At 40.8% G+C, this 23,449-nt stretch overlaps 1 protein-coding gene across 1 annotated transcript in view; it reads left to right on the top strand.

The window, feature by feature from the left end:
- Positions 1 to 23,449, top strand: part of LOC136677331 (4-hydroxy-2-oxoglutarate aldolase, mitochondrial-like) — a 160,287-nt gene that overhangs the window by 124,679 nt on the left and 12,159 nt on the right. Inside the window, exons 4-6 of the mRNA XM_066654850.1 lie at positions 6,775 to 6,902; positions 11,164 to 11,298; positions 13,484 to 13,580. Coding sequence (XP_066510947.1) covers positions 6,775 to 6,902; positions 11,164 to 11,298; positions 13,484 to 13,580 — 360 coding nt within the window. The remainder of the gene's footprint in view (positions 1 to 6,774; positions 6,903 to 11,163; positions 11,299 to 13,483; positions 13,581 to 23,449) is intronic.

Raw genomic sequence — 23,449 nt, 5'->3', positions numbered from 1 at the left:
AGACAGCTTAAAACAATCAAGTAGTAATAAAGGCTGCGATGTGAGCATGCGCAGGACTCAACGCTCAGTCTCCCGCCCAGAACTGGTTTAATGGCTGGTGGATGACTTCGGTGGAGCCTGCTTTTGTCTTTTGAAGTAAGGTAAGTTGTCAAGCAAGCAGCAAATTTAAATGTATTTATTGTTTTTCATTTATTTAACGAAATAAAATTGTGTGACTTTATTTCTGAATACTCCCATAGCTCTATCTAGCTAGTCGTGGATGTGTTAGCTAGCATAAACGGGTTTAGCTATCATATCGTCGCACTTTAGAATATAAAACGAAAAATACACATTTTAAAGTTAAGTATAGTAGATTGCCTGTGAATAAGAAGATGCTGGAGTCTAGTCGGAGAATAAATTTAGCCAAATTTAAAGAAAAACTTCCCCCAGACTGTGTGAAGTTGGTCATTTTTTTAACTGCTTTAAAATTCTTTACAGACTAGATTCCAGCATCCGCTTATTCACATAAGATCTACTATATTTTAGGAAACAACTGAATATTGTACATCATAAAGCAAAACCATTTAAGCTCTCATATATGCGACTTAGTGATAGTAAATTCACTAAACGTTAGCCGCCTATAACTTGTTTACCCCCCGCCGTCCACCACTGATTAGAGTACGTTTAGAAACATTTTAGTTTCAATATTAAATTCAGTTTCAACAGCAGGTCTTATAGATATGCCAAGGGAAATAGACTGAGAAGACCTGTAAAGCTTAAGCTCAACGAGTTTCCATGGGGAGGTGCAACATTTATTCGCAACGTATTCAGAGTTATTCACAACGCAACGTGTATTCGTCCCGAATAGTTACTGTACGGGGGGTTCCACCTTAAAACTGGTTAGCCGCACTTCCAAAGTTCTCCTGTAATGTACGACCTGCGTCGCAATCACGGTCACGCGCAAGAAACTCATCTAACGGTTGCTGGCACTGGAAATCAGGCACGTGGGACCGTGTTTGGAGCACATGACTGTATGAAAGTCCAGTTGTGCTGTGAGCCGTTCCTTGCTGCTGAACGCAGGTCAGAATCCTCAGTACCAAACAAGTAATAAAGCAGTGCTGACAGTAACGGTCATCTGAACAGCTCAGTTTCTCTATAGCTTCATAGTGTGTAGATCAGATCATCTTATTTGGTAGAGTGTGTGTGACGCTTGCTCTGACAACCATCTTTAATATGTGCTGAGGGTACAGTTCAATCCTGTAGCTGAATAACACAGATCAGAACTGTATTAATACAGTTATTACTGAACTGTATTAATATGTTCATACTGCAGATTAGAGCTGAATACAAAACAGAAGGGTTGTTCTTTAATAATATAATAATTATTTTTTTATAATTAAATTACATATTAATTATTATAATTAATATAGTGAGTAAAATTGGATACAGACCATAAGTTGGTCTTATGAAAAATTTAGGAACCCCTGCCTTCAGCCATAAGATGCAAGTCATTGTGGATAAGAGCGTCTGCTAAATACTCTAAATGTAAAAGTAAATAAGCTGTTAGCAACATGCTAAGCTTAGCGCAAGCTAATTAGCGTCTGAAATGTAAATAAAAAGTTTAATTTTTAACTTTTATGTTGCTTTTTTTCCCTGAACTGCTAATTTTGTGTACTGGTGAAACAAGTGAAATGCTACTTTAAATTTTTTTATGACCTTGAATAGATATTTTTAAAAATATACATTCATATCAAAAAATGTTTTCACTAGCACTTTTAAAACATGCACATATCAAGGAATGTGTGACTAATCTACAAATTACAACACTACAAGTGGTACGTGTTTTAACCAAAACATTTTCTGTCCTTCTCAGAAGTGGATGTGGCAGTTGTTGGTGAGCTATTCACTGAAAAGCTGGTTTGAAGTTGGCCATATCACACTGAAGGTAAGATTGAACCTTTTAGAATTTCCGGACAAAAATTTGACCTAAACTATCATCAGATTTGCACAAGGGGGTCATACCACTGAAAATAAATGCTCAAATACAGTTGACACTTTATGTTAAATATATATTAGATCAATTTCTTTTTCTCACATTTGTTTTTTGGGTTCTCTTTATCTACTTTTAGGGCTTGTTTGAAAATCTAATAATGTTTTAGGTTATATTTATGCAGAAATATTGAAATATATAAAGGGTTCACAACTGCTTCAGCATCGCTGTATATTTTTATGCTGCTACATGTTGTTACATTTTAATGTTGCTTAATCTTGAAATTTGTTTTGTTCATTATCCATTTTTAGAAACCAGTGACAGCAATGCGCACCGTTGTACTACGAGGCCTACCTGTTCTACTTGGTGATGACCCCAGTAACTTCTATAACACCTGCTTCGTAAGTTCTCATAGTTGCATCTTAAAAGAGCACACAGACTTGTGGGGAAATTTACTTTGCGGTATCTTATGCGGTATGATTAATGTCGTATATATCCCTGTGAGTTCAGTACGAAGATGGGCATTGACTGCATGGTATCTGGGTGACACTACCAGCCTGGTTACAGTGAAGTGAGAGAAATACAGCTTGTATCTCCAAAATTAAGTTATTTAATTATATGCCTTGTATATTTATGATGAGATGAAAAGCAAGCAAACATAAGCAAGTTTTAAATGCATTTGAGGCATTTTGTGAGTCGCTCTGGATAAGAACATCTGCTAAAGGCTGTAAATGTAAATTTAATTGTAGGTACCTGGTAGTTCACCTGGTAGAGTAGTATCACATGTCAAAGCTGAGTCCATTCCAAAGCAGACAGGGTTTGATTTATAGGGGGCCCTTTGCTGCATGTTATTGCCTCTTTCTACCTATCCTGTATTTCTACTGTTACTATCAAATAAAGCAGAAATGCCCCTCAGACATCTTTTAGATGCATATGGAGATGGTGACATGTCTTCCTCACTTCACATATTCTCGGCCAGTAGCAACACGCGTATGATAAATTAGCCTTATTACAACTAAAGGCTTTAAATATAAAGCAAGATTTTTTAAGTGTACGTCAATAATTAAATTCAAACAAATTATAACAATATAGTGACTTGCTAGTGAAAATGCATCAAAATTTGCCATTTTTTTTAATTTATCAATTTTTACTGGAGACATAAACTCCCACAGAACCATGACTACACCTTTTAACATGCAGTGTTGTCCTCATGTGGAGCTGTGTCCATAAAAAAAAAAAAAAAAAAAAAAAAAAAAATTAAATGTTCACAAACGACTCAAAATCAGATACAGCCAACTGAACAATTTGCAGAAGCGCCCCTGAAACTCCATTCTTCTTTACTTTTCAAAACATAGTTTGTATGCTTTGTGAGGAGCAGATTTTCAGCCCTGTCTTAAATGATTCCATCATCTTATGTGGTGTATTGGTCATAACATAAGTGTCCAAATGTTTTGCTTTTTGTCTTGTTTATTTATGTCGCATTTGGTGTGTAATGCCCTTAACACTGCTTAACTCTGCACTGCTGAGCTAAACTGTGCTAAGCTTATGACAACTTCATGGGAAAGGCTGGAAGGCTGTATAGGCAGGGTAGTTTATATTTTGAGAAATGGCCATGCCTATCAACATTTCCCTGATATAATGTTATTTTTTGTTTGTTTTTTATAAAGGATTCTGACAGTGATGAGGCCTGGGCACAAGTGTCTGTTGGGGTGCTGACTGTCATCAGTGAAGATATGCCTTCCTCTCCAAATCATCTCCACCTTGACTCAGTGTCTACTGCCATCATTGTTGAGGGAGGTATTGTAATGGACAATCTACAGAATCTCAAGCCTCTTGTTTGGGTTGGCATATGCTTTGCACTTAGATTACCCTAAAGTCATGAAAAACATGTTCAATTTCATTCAAAGAGTGAAGCTTGGGACAGAACAAACTTCCACCTAAGCTGCAAACTCTTAAAAATCTCCCGTTGAGTTAAATGGCTAATCAAGTTTGAGTCTAGGACAGCTCACTTAAGTGGATTCTTTTTTTTTCTAATGTTGATTAAACTAAATTAAGGCTCTCCTTTCAAATTTATGTTTGTCTGTATATGTTAATTTTGTAGTTTTATTTTATTTATTGAATTGCTGACATGTATGTACACATCTTGTCATCTTGTAAAAACAATGCCAATCCAATTTTAAGCCTTTGTTCTTATTCTAAAAAATAAAAATAAATAAAAACACGTATAATTGAACTTTAAAATCTCAGTACCTTGATTTATTGTGTAAATGGGCTTATTTTAAAGTGAACGGAATCTGCTTTTCATTCATGTTTAATGGATGTATAAGTACTTAAGTTACACAAGTAATACTTACTTGGTCTTTTTAAGGCAATCGGTTTACATGGTACAAGTAATTCAGATTGCTGTTCAAGTAAACACAACTGACAAATTCTAAGTTGCAGAAAATGTCACTGTAGTTAGCCCAACTTTGATTAATGAGTTATTTTGAATATACACATAGTACATTTTAATTGAAATTATTTAGCTGTTTGAAATAGTAATTCTGAGTAGGCTATACTAAATCTGAAGTACATATGAAACATATTATTAAGTAGTATATACAGTTTTTTAAGTTAAATAAACCGAAGTGTAAGTAAACTATACTAAATAAGCATTTGTTCATACAAGATACAGTCCCTATTCCAATTTACTTTTTTTTTTTAAGGCAATCGGTTTGCATGCTTTTTTTATGTAAGGTTAACTAATTAGAATTTACAGTGCAGGATCATGTATGAGTAAAGCTGGATGATCTCAGTCTATCTCAGGATGATCTGAAGTTTGAAAACTGGAGGTTCAGAGGTTTCCTTCACATGCATGCAGAAAAGCACGGGCACAGCTTGGTCATCAGTTTGTCACTAGTTCAGTCTATAGCCAGTTCATTCTGTACCCAATCCAGTCTGTTCTCAGTCCAGTCTGTGACTGTTGCCAGTCCAGTCTGTTCTCAGTCCAGTCTGGTCCCGATCCAGTCTGACACCAAATATTTTAGAAGGGCCTTATAGACATTGGTGAAATGGGGCAAGGGTATAGGAGGAAGAAGAGGAGTGAGAGGAGGGTTACGTAGAATGAGGGTGATGAAGAATATGGTAATTGGGAGAGGAGTAAGAGGCAGAATAAGAATGAGAGGTGGGGTAAGTGTGAAGAGGAGGTGTGAGGCAGGAAAGAGGGAAAAGGTGAGAGAGGATGGAAATCGGGAGGGGTAGGAGAAAGAATAGGTGTGAGAGGAGGGGTACGTGTGATAAGGGTGATGGTCAAAGAAAGATCAGTTTCTATCACGACCCCAAGGTTTTGAATCATACTTTTGCAATATAAAAGATTATATGTTAACACAAAGTAATATCGTTAAGACAAATCATCCATCCATCCATTATCTGTAACCGCTTATCCAATTTAGGTTCGCGGGGGGTCCAGAGCCCACCTGGAATCATCGGGTGCAAGGCGGGAATACACCCTGGAGGGGACGCCAGTCCTTCACAGGGCAACACAGACACACACACATTGTGTGTGTGTTTTTGGACTGTGGGAGGAAACCGGAGCACCCGGAGGAAACCCACGCGGACAACACACCAACTCCTCACAGACAGTCACCCGGAGCGGGAATCGAACCCACAACCTCCAGGCCCCTGAAGCTGTGTGACTGCGACACTACCTGCTGCGCCACCGTGCCGCCCTTAAGACAAATCATGTCTTACATAATTCTTAACCAAATAACACACAGAGTATGTGGCTACCTTGGTTCTACATAAGATGATATAAAAAGGTGATTTAAAACATATGTAAATTCCACCCCTTTTGATGGTCTAAATGGAATTCATTTCACAAAGTGGTACACATATGTAACTTCAAACTGTTTTAAAACAATGGGAATTAAGGTTTAATTCTATAGTTTGATATATTTTTAATTAAGCAGTTTTACACAGAGCATAAACGTATCCTTGGAAGTTTCTCCCAAAAGATTCCTCTCTTGACCCTAGGACCTTGGGTCATAAACAGTCCTGGAGTGAGGTTTTACGACTCTGCTCTGGGTCGTCTCACATTCCCATCTGCTTGCGTGATCAGAAGAGAGACTGAGAGTAGAGAAAGGTCTTTCTGCATATTAAGATAACTTTCGGCATATTAAGTCCCCAAAAAGTATATCTTTTATTAAAAATTAATAATCTGTTAATCTCCACTACAATAAGGATCAAATAACAGCAAAGAGTAATAAGGTAACCAAGTTACTTTTAAAATATACTTTTGATGTATTTTTTGTTTATTTTATTCACAACATACTCTCTGCTCTTTATTCTAAACATTTTGCTTGCAAATTTATTTTTGCTTTTTTAGAAATTTTGACAAAAAATTCACTCCGTACCAATATTTCATACTAAACTAGCTTAAGTCCTACAAATTATTTATTTGATTAAATTTACCATATTAAAAATACAGTCCTCCTTGCCCTTGACCTGAGACAGGCCAGTTGGTGCAAAGTACAGAAAATAACTTAGTATTTAAACTTTATGCAGAAAATTTATTGTAAACAAAATACAGAACCATTGTCAAGTTAAGACCTAAACCCAGTGAGCTCTCCACAAGAGACCATGGTGTCAAAAGCTGGCTTAATTTCTAGATCCAAGACTGTAAACCAATGCAGGTATTATACAATGGATTGCAGAAAATCATTTACCGCTACATTGAAGCTGTCCATGTACTGCAATGTGCTCTGCCCCCCAGAGTATGTTAGCCATATAAATGTAATTAACATTCTGATTAACTTTCTCTTTTTTAGCCACCAAAGCCACAATACAAATGACTGAGAACATGGCCAATGCAGGTGCAAACTGTATAATGGTAGTGACACCATGCTTTTACCGGGGTCAAATGAGTAGCAGTGCTCTTATTCACCACTATACTCAGGTAAGTTATATCTAACAATGGGGGTTTTGTTGTGTCCTCTGTTTATATGGGACTAGATTGTAAACACTCTCGCGTTTAGGAACAGCTCATATATTGGGTGCTATTCAGTGCTGTGCATTAAAACTCACCCTAGACTTCCTCCTAGAAAGTGACAAATGATGCTAGTTGGAGCCTTTTAAAATGTTTATTTAGTTGTCCTTTGTCCAGAAAGTGTTGGTGCCTTGTCTTATGTATGATGACCTATAGTAAAGTGTTAAAGAACTGCCCTCTGTATATTGAGTAGGCTAGAGAAATGTCTTAATTTAAAACAAACATTAGGCATTAAGTAATGTTAGTTTTTTTCAGTTCCTTTGTGTTTCTGTTATTTAAATTGAATTGCTTCCCCACTGTTGCATGCCTAGAATTGCCAATATTTTACACAGTACCTGATACAGATTAACAAACCTAAATGAGAAATATTCTGAATTTTCCCCCCTCTTTACACTGCATAGTTAAAACAAAAGGTTTGGCTGCCTGAAACTTTGGTCCAATTCTTCAAAGATGTTTTGTTCTTTGACCAAGGCAATAAAATCAATTTCTGTAACATGTCAGATTCTCATAATAACCCAAAAAAGTGCAGCGTTTTAACCACAAAGAGCTGTGAAAAAAGGTGCTCTGACAACAAATGAAGTTGCTGATAAAGCTAGTATGAGTGGGGTCTCAGATCTACCCAATACAGACTTGGTTCTTACAGAGAATACATCTGTTGAATTGTGGTTGAATACTATAGACATTTGTCTTAACATGATTTTGCCATATTTCAACTATGGAAGGTACACTCAGAAAAACAGTGTAAATAGTGGTGTTAAAGGAGAGGTGTATATATACGGGTGCTGGTCATTATATTAGAATATGATGAAAAAGTTGATTTATTTCAGTAATTTCATTCAAAAAGTGAAACTTGTATATTATACTCATTCATTAGACACAGACTGATATATTTGAAGTGTTTTATTTTAATTAATCTCTGAATATAGAGTTGTTACAACACAGTTGTAAAATCTACAATTAAAACAGAATACGGTGCAATTATCTTCCCTAATTAAATGAATATGTACCAAAAGCAGGCTTGACAAAGCTGAAACAGAATCTTTGTGGATGAGGATACTAATGACAAGCAAAAGCCACAATGCTCTCTTCCTAGACGACAACTGTGGTACAGTTTCAACAGAAGGATGACCATCTTGAATGATGTTCCACACAACTTGTTCAATTTCTCTAAGAAATTCTCTATTTCACTAGAGCAAGCTCACAGCGCTCAATTCCCTGCACCTGCCTCAGGTTCTCTGACGAGTATATTTGTCCATATTTGTTTTATTTGTTGATATACATACAGACAATTCTGAAAGCTGTGGCATGCACACACTTTTAAAAATAAAGGTTCTACAAAAGTTTCTTTGAGCAATGCCATAGAAAAACTTGATGTGAGAGTGTGATGAACCCTTTAAAGGTTTAAATAGATTTCCCTTGATCTTAAGGGTCTTTACCAAATTAAAAGTTGGTGAAAAAAATATTGGTTGTCTGAATAAATTAATATCCCTAATTTGGCATAGTGGTTAAAGCTGCAGGTGTATCTCAGTGAATTACAATATCATCAAAATATTATTTTATTTCAGTAATTCAATTTTAAAAAGTTACACTCATGTAGATTCATCACAAAAAGAGTGATATATTTCAAGTGTTTATTTATTTTAATGTTGATGATTATGGCTTACAGCCAGTGAAAACCCAAAATTCTATCTCAGAAAGTTAGAATACTATATAATACCAATTAAAAATATTATTATTATTATTATTACAGAAATGTTGGCCTACTGAAAAGTATGTACAGTATATGCACTCGATACTTGGTCAGGGCTTCTTTTGCATGAATTACTACATCAGTGTGGCATGGCATGGAGGCAATCAGCCTGTGGCATTGCTGAGGTGTTATGGAAGCCCAGGTTGCTTTGATAGCGGCCATCAGCTCATCTGCGTTGTGGGGTCTGGTGTCTCTCATCTTCCTCTTGACAATACCTCAGATTCTCTATGGGGTTTAGGTCAGGCAAGTTTGCTGGCCAATCAAGCACAGTGATACTGTGGTTATTAAAGGCTAAGCACCAGCTATATGAAAGTGTCAAACAAATAAATACAGTGGAATTTGTGTTCCTAACTTGTGTTTATTGATAGTCAGAAAACATGTTATTTCTTACTAATTCAAGGAATAAAGCTTAAAAGACCATTGGTCCACCCCCAACGGTGTTCAGAAACTCTAATAGGCGTCTTGCATGTGACGTAGATGGTGGACAACAACTCTAGATGTTTCACTTAATTTAATGCAAAATGACGAAAAGGTGTGTTGTTTTTGGCTGCGATAATTCAATGTACAGTGGGACATCTGTGCACAAATGGCCCAAAGATCCCAAAATATCCAGAAAATGGACTACATTTGTCAACTTTAAATGGGAACTTGGATGGAAAGGACCATCTGCTCACTCCGTTATCTGTAGTGCTCATTTCACTGGCGCTTTTCCAACAGTATGGGCATGTAAGGAAATCAACGAAAGGTGTTCAAGTATACATGTAGATAAACGGTAAGTACACTTACTTCGCCTGTTTTAGTTGGTGTTAGCTAAAGTTAGTTTGACTTGCTAAACTTGGTGGCTCATCACACTAGGCTACGTAGTTGCATTACGGAGGTTTATAGTGTTGGATGAATTCGAGTTCGACTTCGATCACATTTACAAGAATAATGGTACCTCTAAATTTGACTTTAGCTTATTGCTAGGTTATTGTCATGAATAATGTTGGTTATTTAGCTAGCTAGATACTGTCATAACAGTCAGTCATAATAATCAGTCATGTTTTACTGTGGCGTTGTTCAGCTGTTGTCCACCGGCTGCGTTCAAGAATTTTCGTAGCGAGCTCGGGTTTTTCTGTCAATTGTATAAAGTTGTCAGTTTTAAAGCAAATTAAGCATGCTATTTTCATTTTAATTCATACATATATATGTCAGTAACTAAACTAATGTGAAATATTCATGGAGGTCCATTTAAGTGGTGCTTAGCCTTTAAAGCAGGCATTGGTACTTTTGGCAGTGTGGATTGGTGCCAAGTCTTGCTGGAAAATGAAATCCACATCTTCATAAAGCTTGTTAACAGAGGGAAGCATGAAGTTCTCTAAAATTTGCTAGTAGATGGCTGTGCTGACTTTGGACTTGATATAACACAGTGGAGCCATGCCAGCAGATGACATGGCTTCCCAAACCATCACTGATTGTGGAAACTTAACACTAGACTTCAGTCAGCTTGGATTATGTGCTTCTCCATTCTTCCTCCAGACTCTCGGACCTTGATTTCCAAATGAAATGCAAAATTTACTTTCATCTGAAAACAAGACTTTCAATCCAGTCCTTTTTCTATTTGGTCCAGGTAAGACACTTCTGGCATTGTGTCTGGGTTATGAGTGGCTTGACAAAAGGAAAGTGACAGATGTAGCCCATGTCTTGGATACTTCTGTGTGTGGTGGCTCTTGAAGCACTGACTCCAGCAGCAGTCCACTCCTTGTGAATCTCCCCCAAAGTTTTGAATGGCCTTTTCTTGACAATCCTTTCAAGGCTGCTGTTATCCCTGTTGCTTCTGCACTTTTTTCTACCATGCTTTTTCTTTCCAATCAACTTTCCATTAATATTGATACAGCAGTAGGGTGTCAATGACTGCTTTCTGGACATTCCCCTTGATTGTGTAGACTACTGAACCAGACTAAGAGACATAAAGGCATAGGAAAACTTTGCAGGTGTTTTGTGTTGATTATTCTAATTTTCTGAGATAAACACTTTTGAGTTTTCATTGGCTGTACGCCATAATCATCAACATTAAAAGAAATAAACACTTGAATATATCTATATATGAGTTTCACTTTAATAAATGAATTACTGAAATAAATTAACTTTTTGGTGATATTCAAATTTATTGAGCTGCACCTGTACATTTTAGCTATATATTAAGGACAGAAGCTATCCATATGCATATCCATTGAGTTTTACTCAAACGATACCTTCCGCAGATAGTCCATATTTCAAATGCATTGAGCCATGGGAGACAAGATCATCTTCTTATAAAAGTATATCACAATATGCATGCAGCTATTAAGGCAACACTAAAATGCCTCCATGTTTGTAATAATTTATGATTTAGAAACATTTAATGAAAATAATTGTTTGAAGTTTTTGTCCCACAAACAGGTGGCAGATTCCAGCCCGGTTCCAGTGGTGCTTTATAATGTACCAGCCAATACTTCTCTAGACCTGCCAGTGGATGCAGTCATCCATTTATCTCAACATCCAAATATAGTTGGCATCAAAGAAAGTGGTGGAGATGTGAGAATTATTTTCATTTGTCCCTTATCTCATATATTAAAGGAACAATATGTAATTATAAAATATATCAAGCAATAATTAGTGCTGCTTGTGATTATTGTGCTAAGTGCTTAAAGGAGCAATCTATATTTGACACCAAGCATTTAAAATGGGGAAATATAGTTTCAAAACCGCGGAGACAGCTTTCTGCCACCTCTCCCTCCTCCCCAGGCGTGAAGCTCGACCAGGCTGCCAGTTTGAGGAAAACTGAATGATGAGACAAGATTGACAACTTGGGCCATAATAGCTAAGAAGAGCGTGCCATAATCAACATATTTACACAGAAACGTATTCGTTGCTTCGCTAAAAAAGGGAACATGCAGCCACCAATTCCTGTATCACAAGCATTCCACCTTAAATATTTTGACTAAACAAGACTGGTGTTACATATTTATTCTGCCTTCGACCATAAATATGTTTTAGGAGGCAGATCTTTGCTTCTTATTCACAATTTCTGTAGTCAAATATTTCGTTCCACCTCTGTATCTGTTTACAAGTCTTATCTGTGTTATTCGCCAGTTTCTTGAATTCTCTGTTCCACCTTAAGAGCCAAAGCTAGCGCATTAGTTTGGAAACTTTTTGAAGCAAAATTATTCTAGTTTATCCGTTTAAAACATACAAATAATTGTATGCGATGTCACTAAACATTTACGTATTTACCTATCTGAAAGATAAAAAAAAATGGAAAAAGCCAACCTCATTTTCCCTGCATTTACCAAAATTTACTGACTAAACCACCTTAAAATTTTATTCTAGACAAGGCAAGGCAAAAATAAATGTAATTTTAGGAGGCAGATCCTTGCTTCATATTCATAATTTTTGTATTTACGCTTTTAATTTCACCTTAAATGGGTCAATTTAAGAGTCTTATTTGCGTTTCTTTCCAGATTCTTATTGAATACTCATTTCCAATTTAAGCAGCTGTGCGTAGCTAAAGTTAGCACTAAGCTTTATAAACAAAACTCGTATTGAAACACGATTTATTTACCATTTTATCATACACACACGACATGTCAGTAAAACATCTACCTACTATTGATACCTTTATATTTGCAGTATACTACCAAGCTTGATTTCTCAGTTCCACCTTAAATAGGTGCATATGCAAAGCTTTTCAAATACAATTCTTACTCCTTAATTTGTTTAAAACACACACACCGCTTAGAAACACACGTGAATCAATTTCTTTAAAACAATTTACTCACCTTCTTTGTATAATACACACAAAACACAGTGCTGAAACCTTTCTAACTTCGCTATGCCTCACTTTCTTTATATAAAACACACAACCTATGGTGTTTAATCCTTTTAATCTATACTAAGGCGTCTTTACCTCTATATATTTTCCGAAATTATTTGCCGTTACCTGTTCAGGAGAAAATTGGCCAGCTCTGGATCTGTTTATAGTGTCTTTGCCTCTGAACCGCCTCCAATTTTCAAATACAAGGCCAATATTTCCACTCATTTTACTAATTTTCTGCTCATGGAGATTTTTAAAAGGGCAATGGGGCCTTTTAGGTCCTGTAACATTAACTCTGTTCACTTGGTCATTTCATGGCTGCAAGACACTGTGTTTGTAGACCTGGCAGCAGTGGGTTTGAACCGTAAAATTATTGGACAGAGAGTGGGATCACAGGAGGTCCACGGACTGGGCTCTTCTCAAAGAGAATATACTGCTCCAGGAATGATATGAAATGTTTTAGCTTTGACAGTTTCCTTTATCTATAATCACACTCCCTTGACATTTTATGACTAAGTACAGTAAATATTTTACAGATTGCTCCTTTAAGTGATTATTTGGCTTTTTCAATGAAGTGCAACTCATGAAATGAATATTTATATTGCTTTGTATTTGCTTAATGAGTCAGTAAATTTTCTATATAGCAGGTCCTACATAATGGGGGTTGCAATGTCTAAAATTGGTTTTGTACCAAATTTGGTGAAAGTATAGTGCCTGTTTCATATTCAAAAAATAATCATTGGAGAATATGATTGATGACTAATTCAAAGGTGCAATGTTTTAAATAATGTATTCTGCTTACTCATTCTGTACTGAATGTGTTACAGTCACAGGTTTAATTCAGAGCAGTAATGCCATGTCACAAATGTTTCTGATTTTCTCATTTCACACATGGATAATTGAAAGGTCACAAAAATGGCTCTGATTGCACACAAAACCAGATCACAAGATTTCCAAATGCTGGCAGGATCAGCTGGGTTCCTGATGGCTGCATACTCAGTAGGTGAGAATTGATTCCCAGATAAAATAAAGAAAGACTTTTACTGCAGTGTTTTTTATTTTAAAAAGTATCTACATTTTAATATAAAACATTTCCAGAATGTCAAATTTCTATGCATTTTTAGGTTAGTATATTTTCATAAAACTGGTAAGACTGCCATAAACATGGGGAAAAGGGGTGCTGGGCCTGCTGCAGCACGTCTTGTTGGCACTTAAAGTAAAACTGATAAATATCTTTAACTGTAAAATAAATTAATAAAATATTAAAATAAATTCATAAATGATAGAAATAAAGGAAAACACACAATGAAAATATTCATTCATTGTTTGAAACTGCTTATCCAACTCAGGGTGGGTCCAGAGCCTACCCAGAATCACTTGGTGCAAGGTGGGAACGCACCCCGGAGGGGGCGCTAGACCTTCACAGGGCGACACACACTCACAATAATTCTTGTTATTGATGATAATAAACTGATTTTCCAATTCAAATTTATGATTTTTCTTACATTGACCTTAAACCAGACATACCTGTAGAAGCAGGAAAAAAAATTTAAATGTGGGTGGACACAGCGGGCACAGCCAAATTCGCATCCCATTCTTAAACAGATTATTCTGTAAAAAATCCAGTTCTATGATCTGTCACAATTTATTTTCATGAAAGAAAGATTTCATGAAAAAAAATTTAACAAAACCATAATTGTATGCAGTGTGCATAGGGATTGCAGATGTTGGCGCCACTATCGTCTGCTTAATATGAAAGAATTTTTCTTATATATCTCTACCCTGCAGAATCTGAAAACATAGTTACGCACTACACCAACTCAGAAGAGACTGGCATGCATGTACACAATCACATTTTACAACATTTGCATTGACGCGCTTAACAAAGGCTTTCAGTAGCACTAGTGTATGTGGTTTTTGTGAGGCTTCTGAGCCAGTTGTAATGATAAGTTGAGACAGTGGTTTCTGCTAATCCGTTGCAGTGTGTGCATTCCTGTTAATTTTATTTTATTTGGCTCTCCATTAGCTGCTATCACAATAGCAGCTATTCTTCCTGGGGTCCTAAACATGACAAAAAATTACACATCATAACAACACACACATCAACAAAATATGAAAAACAAATACAAATATTTGTATACAATTTATGGGGAGAGAAAAAAAAAACAAACAAAATAAAAAAAAATGCTAATTAATATATCCTCCCTGGATCACCACCTTAACGTGGTGGAAGAGTTTGCGTGCCTGCGTGAGCCTAGGAGCTATGTTGTCAGGGGCAATATCCCCTGGTAGGGTCTCCCAAGGCAAATTGGTCCTAGGTGATGGGCCAGACAAAGAGTGATCCATAAGATCCTGATGAATAGAGAAACAGAGACATAGCTTCCCTTGCCCGGAGTAGGGTTACCGGGGCCCCACCCTGGAGCTAGGCCTCAAGGAGGGGCTCATTGGCGAGTGCCTGGTGGTTGGTCTTTTGCTTATGGGGTCCGGCCAGGCTCAGCCCGAAGTAGCAGCATGGGTCCACTCTCCCATGGGCCCACCACCTGTGGGAGAGATAGTAATCCAGGTCTGGTGCATTGTGGATCGTGTGGCAGCCGAGGGCAGGGGCCCTGGTGTTCTGATCCTCGGTTACTGAAACGAGGTACAGAGATACCGGCTAGATATAGTTGGGCTCACCTTGACACACAGTATGGGCTCTGGAACCAATCTCCTTGAGAGGGGCTGTATGCTCTTTTACTCTGGAATTGCCCAGGATGAGAGGCGTAAGGCAAGAGTGGGCTTACTCATAGCCCCCGGCTTAGCGCCTGTATGTTGGGGTTTACCCCAGTGGAAGAGAGGGTAGTTTCCCTGCGCCTTCAGGTTGGGGAAAGGCCTCTGACGGTTGTTTGTGCTTATGCACAGAACAGCAGTTCAGAGTACCAGGCCTTCTTGGGGACCCTAGAGGGGGTGCTGGAGAGTACACATTCTGGGGACTCCATTGTTCTGCTGGGGGACTTCAACGCTCACGTGGGTATTGACAGTGAGGCCTGGAGTGGCGTGATTGGGAGGAACAGCCCCACTGATCTGAACCCGAGTGGTGTTCAGTTATTAGATTTCTGTGCCCATCACAGTTTATGTATTATGAACTCCATGTTCGAGCATAAGGGTGTCCACAAGTACACTTAGCATCAGGATACCCTAGGCCGCATTTCGATGATCGACTTCACAGTCATATCATCGGACATGTGGCCATATGTTCTGGACACTCGGGTCAAGAGAGGTGCGGAGCTCTCAACTGATCACCACCTAGTGGTGAGTTGGATCAGATGGCAGGGGAGGATGCAGGACAGACCTGGCAAGCCTAAATATTTGGCAGAGAAACCTGTCAGAAAGATCTTCAACTCCCACATCCGGCAGAGCTTCGACTGCGTCCCAGGGAAGGCCGGTGACATTGAGTCCGAAAGGGCCATGTTCTGGACCTCCATTGTTGAAGTGGCTGAATAGAGCTGTGGCTGCAAGGTTGTCGGTGCTTGTCGTGGTGGCAATGCCCGCACTTGGTGGTGGACACCCCGGGAAAGGGAGGCTGTCAAGTTGAAGAAAGAGTCCTATCGAGTCTGGTTGGCTCAAGGGACTCCATAGGCAGCTGAGAAGTACCGAAGAGCCAAGTGGCTTGCTGCTTTAGCTGTCGCTGAGGCAAAAACTCGGGTGTGGGAGGAGTTCGGTGAGGACATGGAAAACGACTTTCGGTCAGCTCCGAGAAGATTCTAGCAAACCATCAGGTGACTCAGGAGGGGAAAGCAGTTTTCCACCAACAATGTATATGGTGGTGGTGGGGAGTTGTTGACCTCGACTGGAGACGTCATTAGGCGGTGGAAGGAATACTTCGAGGATCTTTTCAATTCCTCCAGCACGTCTTTAACAGAGGAGGTAGAGTTTGAGGATCCTGGGGAGGGCTCATCTATCACTGGGGCTGAGGTGGCTAAGGTAGTAGGAAAGCTCCTCGTCGGTACAGCCCCAGGGGTGGATGAAGTCTGCCTTGGGTTCCTTAAGGCTCTGGATGTTGTGGGGCTGTCCTGGCTGACACGTCTTTGCAACATCGGGGGCAGTGCCTCTGGACTCGCAGACTGTGGTGGTGGTTCCCCTGTTTAAGAAGGGGGATCAGAGGGTGTGTTCCTACTATAGGGGGATCACACTCCTCAGCCTCCCCGGTAAGGTCTATGTGGGGGTACTGGAGAAGAGAGTAAGACTGATAGTTGAACCTCGGATTTAGGAGGAACGATGCGGTTTTCGCCCCTGTCGTGGAACAAAGGACCAGCTCTTTACCCTCGCTAGGATCCTGAAGGGTGCGTGGGAGTTTGCTCAACCAGTCTACATGTGTTTTGTGGATCTGAAGAATGCATTCGACCATTTCCCTGGGATTATGGGGTTCTGGGCTCTTTGCTACGAGCGATCCAGTCCCTGTGTAAACAGAGCAGGAGTCTGGTTCGTATGGTTGGCAGTAAGTCTGACTGGTTTCCAGTCGGAGTTGGACTCCGTCAGGGCTGTCTGTTGTCACCGGTTCTGTTCATAATTTTTATGGACAGAATTGCTTGGCGTAGCCAAGTGGCGGAAGGCGTCAGAATTCCATGTCTGCTTTTTGTGGATGATGTGGTCTTGTTGGCTTCATCTGGCCGGGACCTACAGCTCTTGCTGGACCCGTTTGCAGCCGAGTGTGAAGCGGTAGGGATGAGAAACAGCACCTCCGAGTCCATGGTACTCAGTCAAAAAAGGATGGAGTGCTCTCTCCAGGTTGAAAGTGGGATCCTGCCTCAAGTGGAGGAGTTCAAATACCTTGGGGTCTTGTTCATGAATGAGAAAAATATGGAGCGGGAGATTGACTGGTGGATCAGTGCAGTGTCAGCAGTAATGCGGGCTCTGTATGCGGTCCGTTGTGGTGAAGAGAGAGCTGAGCAGAATAGCAAAGCTCTCGATTTACCGTTTAATCTACATCCCAACCCTCACCTATGATCATGAGCTTTGGGTAGTGACCGAAAGAATGTGATCACGGATACAAGCGGCTGAAATGAGTTTAGTTAAGGTGGTTTGGGCATCTGGTCCAGATGCCTCCTAGACGCCTTCCTGGTGAGGTGTTTCGGGCATGTCCAACGGGGAGGAGGCCCCAGGGAAGACCAAGAACATGCTGGAGAGACTACATGTCTCGACTGGCCTGGGAATGCCTCGGTATACCCCTGGAGGAGCTTTGTGAAAGTTGTGGCTGGGGAGAGGGAGGTCTGGGTTTCTTTACTCTGACTGATTCCCGTGTGGCCCGGATAAACGGTGGAAAATGGATGAATGGATGGCTAATTAATATTACATTTCCATCACCATATACCCTCTCATTTGCATGTAGACGAGGATTAATCTAATCTCCATATCTTTTAGGTAGCATTTATTTTATTAGTTTTTTAGACTTTCAATTTTGAGCAGTGGTGCCTGCAAGTAATTCCATTCTTTTATGTCTCTGTAAAATACAGTTCTACACATGTGATTGGTTTTTGCACTTGGTCTGTCCAAGAGATAACTCTGAAATCATGCTATTACCGTTGAATCCATCCCATAACAAGCTGGCTTCTCCAACAACATCATGATTCAGCACACCAAACACTGCACTGAATTGCTCTAAAAAAAATTTCTAGTTCTTTTAACTAATCATCATTCATCTGAATTAATGCAGTGCATGTTGAATGTCCTGTCCTAAATGCATGCTGAGACTTAGTAAATATATTGTTCACAGATAAGTAGCTTTGCATTCTAGATGTAATTACTTTCTCTAATAATTTGCCCAAGATTGGCAGTATGCTTATTGTCACGCCCTTGTCTCGTCAGGTTTGTTTTCTCTGTCTCCGCACATGGCTTTGTTTTGTTTATGTTCATGCCCCACCTTTGTTCCGCCTCCTCGTCTTTTCCCTTGTTATCCGTTTCAGCTGTTTCTCGTTTGTTATTGTATTTAAGTCCCCTTCCCTCACTTCCTAGGGTCATTCATTGTACCTTGTTACTTGTTCCGAGTTTCTTGTACCTTGCTCCTTGTTTCGCGTTCGTTGTTCTTTGGATTGTTCTTTGTTTCTAGTCTCTTGTTCCGTGTACCTTGTTCCTTGTTTCGCGTTGTTCAAGCCTTGTTGTTCTTTGTTTCATTTGCCCTGTTCCTCATATTGTTTGTTTCGTCTCTCTTGCTCGTTTCATGCCCTCTAGTTCGTTTGTGTTTGTTATTGTTAATAATGTCTGTGTTCTCAGCGTTTGCGTCCGCCCTCCGTCAGTCCGCACCCCTAACAGAATGAATGACCCGCTAAAGGACGCAGCTAGCACGGACTATTTTCTCAACGAAGCGTTCAGAAGAGTACAGGAGTTTCTAGCAGCAAAGGTGGGCGATCAACCTGCTGCCCTGCAATCTCATATGGGAGTTCCCCCCCGAGTTTGAGGGGACTTCAAACGTTGAGGGTTTTCTGCTCCAATGCCGCTTGTACTTTGACTACCTGACTGTTCCTGCGCCACACGAATTTATCAAAGTAATGTTTATGAGATCCCTTCTCAAAGGGAGAGCATTGGAGTGGGCGGATCAAGTGCTGGGAGAGAGAGCCCTGCATATTTCGGTGGAGACATTTAGCGACCTGTTGAGAGCCAGATTCTCCTGATCGACTCCAGAGAACATCTCCGCAGGACCCTCTGCTCCCGAGGACTACCCCCTCAGGTCCGGGGAAATTTTTGGGGGGGGGTTAAGGGTAGGGGCGGTTAGCCTTCAGCCTCAGGACAACGGAGGTGAGGCTAACAGGGGCGCACCTCTAGGGGATCGCATGAGTGCGCCCGTCAAGCCCCCTAAACCCTCTTCCGCTCCAGCACAGCCCCCTGCCTCCGTGGACGTCGTCGCAGGGGCTCCAGTCTCCATGGGTGCGGCGCAGCCAGCCGCTCCTCTGCTCGTGAAAGCGGCGCAGCCAGCCGCTACTCTGCTCGCGAAAGCGGCGCAGCCAGCCGCTCCTCTGCTCGTGAAAGCGGTGCAGCCAGCCGCTCCTCTCCTCATGAAAGCGGCGCAGCCAGACGCTCCTCTCCTCATGAAAGCGGCGCAGCCAGCCGCTCCTCTCCTTGTGAAAGCGGCGCAGCCAGCCGCTCCAGCCCCAGAGAAGGCGGCTTCCTCGGCCGCTCCAGCCCCAGAGAAGGCGGCTTCTACGGCTGTTTCTGCCCCCGAGAATGTGGCCACAGCCGTTTCTGCCCCCGAGACTGTGGGTACGGCCGCTCCCGGTCATACCCATAGGACGGCCCCAAGGACTTCCGGGCCGATCCCCAGAACTGTGCCCAGGCTGGTTCCTCGGACTGCCCCACAGACATTTGCCAGTCCTGGGCACCCCCATGTTATTTTGGTTCCCCTGTCTGTCCCTGTCCTAGTTCCTGTCTCTGTGCTTGTCCCTGTACCCTTGTCTGCGTCGGTTTTGATTCCTGTCCCTGTCACGGTGTTCATCTCTGTCCCTGTAAACGTTCTGGTCCATGTTCCCCTGCCAAGTCCTGTCCAATCTCCTGTCTCTGGTTCTGTTATGTCCCCTGTTTCGTCACCAGTCTTTGATCCTGTCCATTCCCAGCACTCAGTCCAGTCTAAGTTTCAGTCCCATGTCTCTGCTCCTGTTCTGTCTCTGTCCCCGTTTCAACCCTCTGTCCTGCCTCATGTCCAGTCCCAGTTACCTGTCCCGTTTCCTGTCCAGTCCCCTTTGCAACCCTCTGTCCTGTCTCATGTCCCGTCCTTGTTCCCTTCCAGTGTTAAGCACCTCGTCCAGTCTCATGTAAACACTCCTGTTCAGTGTAGTCCTTTCCAGTCCCAGGTCCCATCCCCTGTTAGTTCTGTCTTCTTTCCCCACTCAAGTTCTGTCCCCAGTCCGTTCTCTTCGTTTCAGCGCTTTGCCACCCGCCTTTAGTTTTTTCGTGTCTCTATTTCTAGGTTCTTCTCTGGTTTCTCCCCTTTGTCAGTCTTCTGTTCTGTCCTTATTCTAGCCTCTTGTCTACAGCCCCACGGTTCCTTGTCTTAGTCTCTTGTTTTCCGTGCTCCCTCCTGCGCCAGCTTCTGGGGGGTCTAGGTTACGCGCCCCGGGAGTTGCGCGTTCAGGAGGGGGCATCTGTCACGCCCTTGTCTCGTCAGGTTTGTTTTCTCTGTCTCCGCACATGGCTTTGTTTTGTTTATGTTCATGCCCCACCTTTGTTCCGCCTCCTCGTCTTTTCCCTTGTTATCCGTTTCAGCTGTTTCTCGTTTGTTATTGTATTTAAGTCCCCTTCCCTCACTTCCTAGGGTCGTTCATTGTACCTTGTTACTTGTTCCGAGTTTCTTGTACCTTGCTCCTTGTTTCGCGTTCGTTGTTCTTTGGATTGTTCTTTGTTTCTAGTCTCTTGTTCCGTGTACCTTGTTCCTTGTTTCGCGTTGTTCAAGCCTTGTTGTTCTTTGTTTCGTTTGCCCTGTTCCTCGTATTGTTTGTTTCGTCTCTCTTGCTCGTTTCATGCCCTCTAGTTCGTTTGTGTTTGTTATTGTTAATAAAGTCTGTGTTCTCAGCGTTTGCGTCCGCCCTCCGTCAGTCCGCACCCCGCACCCCGCACCCCTAACACTTATAGGTCGACTACTGGGTCAATTTAAGGAATATTTGCCCTCTTTAGGTAGTGGGATCACTTTTGCTTCCTTACACAACCTTGTGTAAATACCCTTCTCTATACTTAAATTGAAAATTTAGCCAACTGGTTTAATTATGTGTAATTATGTCTGCACCCCCTACACAATATATCTTCCTGCAGCTATGTATGTAGCAATTGTGTGTAGCGGATTGAGCTAATTAATTATTAATTAATCCAAAATTAATATTTATAGTGCATTAACTGAGACTATTAAGAAATTAATTATAACTGGTAACTAAAAAAGGTGTGTAGTTGTTAAAGTTAAATTGGACTTGGCATTTCCCTGAGAGTATGTATGAGAGCCTTCCGGACCACTGAAGAATGAGCTTATTACAGCAGTTAGCTCCAGATGAAGTTCCGGTCTGAGGTGGGGATCCCAGCATTGCTGACCTTCAGCTGCATAGTCAGGGAACCTGACAGTTGCAGGGGTACCCCAGCAGTTCTTGATATGGGATGGCTGGTCCTTCGATGCTCTGGGCGGTGGATTTGGCGGCTCAATGAAGCACTTGTTCCTACGTAAATGCTGACATTCGTGGATTATACTTCTGTTCTATAAACTAATCTCAGACGTATTCACTTGTTTGCCCAAACCAAGTTTACAAGCAGTGGATCAGTTCTAGTTTGGGAGCTTTTGTGGAGCAAAAGAAAAAAATAAATAAAAATATTATCTTTCTGCAGAAGGCTCAGTACTTAAAATGGAGTCAGTTAGTTTCTGAAATTTTCTTGTTGGAGTTGAGTATTTCTGGGAGGATTGCTGTTGCAGATCTTTGAGTCAATTCTCCTTTATTGAGGTTATGCCATTGCAGTTGCTCACTTGCTGTTCTCTCTGATTCAAAGCAGGAACTCGACTCGACCACCGACTCTGACAGTAACCCTATGTCCGTCTGCATGTGGGCTTTTCAGAGGTTATTTAGTTCCTTTCTCAAGGGAGGAGCCTGTGCTCTGATTGGACCCTGAGGGTTTGGCAGCACTGCTGGTGATTGGTCCACAGTGTTTCAGTCACAGTTGAGGCTCTGTCTTCTGGATTTGGCTGTAACCGAGACAAAGGACCTTAGATCAAGTTATGAATTATTCATTCCACTTATTGAAGATTTGTGGATAAAACATTTGAGTAGCTTGATATATAGTAGGGTGACCAGAGGTCCGCTTTTACCTGGACATGTCCTCTTTTTTAGACTTAAAAAATTTCCGGCCGAAATTTCACAAACGTCCGGGATTTTGATTTTCTAGAGCTTACATAGAATTTCGAGAAGAGTTTCGTTCACAAACTAGTCCTGCCCTCCCTTACTCCGTTTGGTTTGCTTGAGTGAGAAGTGGGAGTGGTGAAGTAGCTTAAAATGTTAGGATTGCACGGTCTGACTGTAGAGCTACCATTATTGGTCCATTACCTTCTCTGTAAACATTTAATTTGACAGTCTGCACGTCAGTAGTCCTTGTTTACATCAGGCAAAGCTCATGTACCTACACTCATCTCGAGCAGCTATGCCGAACCGTAAATGTAAGTTCTCGAATGAATTAAAAAAGAAATTCCCATGTTTTCCCATGTGTAGCAAATAAAGGTGTAAAGGACCTAAAAGCACACATAGGTTCAGCTAAGCATGCAACGGCAACAAGGGGTGAGAGCTCATCTCCTGTCCTCTTTTTCACCATCTCAGATCTGGTCAGCCTATATATAGTGTAGCTGTGTGTTTTTACACAAAGCGTTGTACATAGCATATACAAAAAAAAAAAAACAGTTTTAGCACAAATACAGTATAATACAAGAAGTAAAGGACGGGTTTCTTCCAAAGTCATGTTACTAAACAGTTAGGATCCTCATCCAACTGTTTCCAATCAAGCATCGCTCGTGAAAATAGAAAAAGAACACACGTTCATCTTTACAATCTTTAGTTTATATCAAGGATTTCAAAGAATGTAAGGAGTTTGTGAAATGCTCCGACCTTTATTAACTAGATCAAAAGTCATAGGAAGGAAACGTATAAGAATTGTTACAGACAACAGAACACTGGACTTCTTTTGATGTTGCATTGTAGCTCGGGGTGGCCACTGGAGGGTGCTCTCGTTCCATGTGGGAGCACAGTTGTCCTGGATGCTTTAGTCAGGAATCCAATCTCCTTTTGAATTTTATGTATCATCTCTTGTATCAATTTAATTGTTACGTGAAGTCTCAGTGTCTGGTTGTAATATCTTTTCCATATAGAACCTGGTAAAAGAGATTTA

Source organism: Hoplias malabaricus, chromosome X2, assembly GCF_029633855.1.
Source record: "Hoplias malabaricus isolate fHopMal1 chromosome X2, fHopMal1.hap1, whole genome shotgun sequence".
Classification (NCBI taxonomy): domain Eukaryota; kingdom Metazoa; phylum Chordata; class Actinopteri; order Characiformes; family Erythrinidae; genus Hoplias; species Hoplias malabaricus.
The sequence above is the reverse complement of the archived record's forward strand: the minus strand, read 5'-3'. Positions and strand labels throughout refer to the sequence as shown.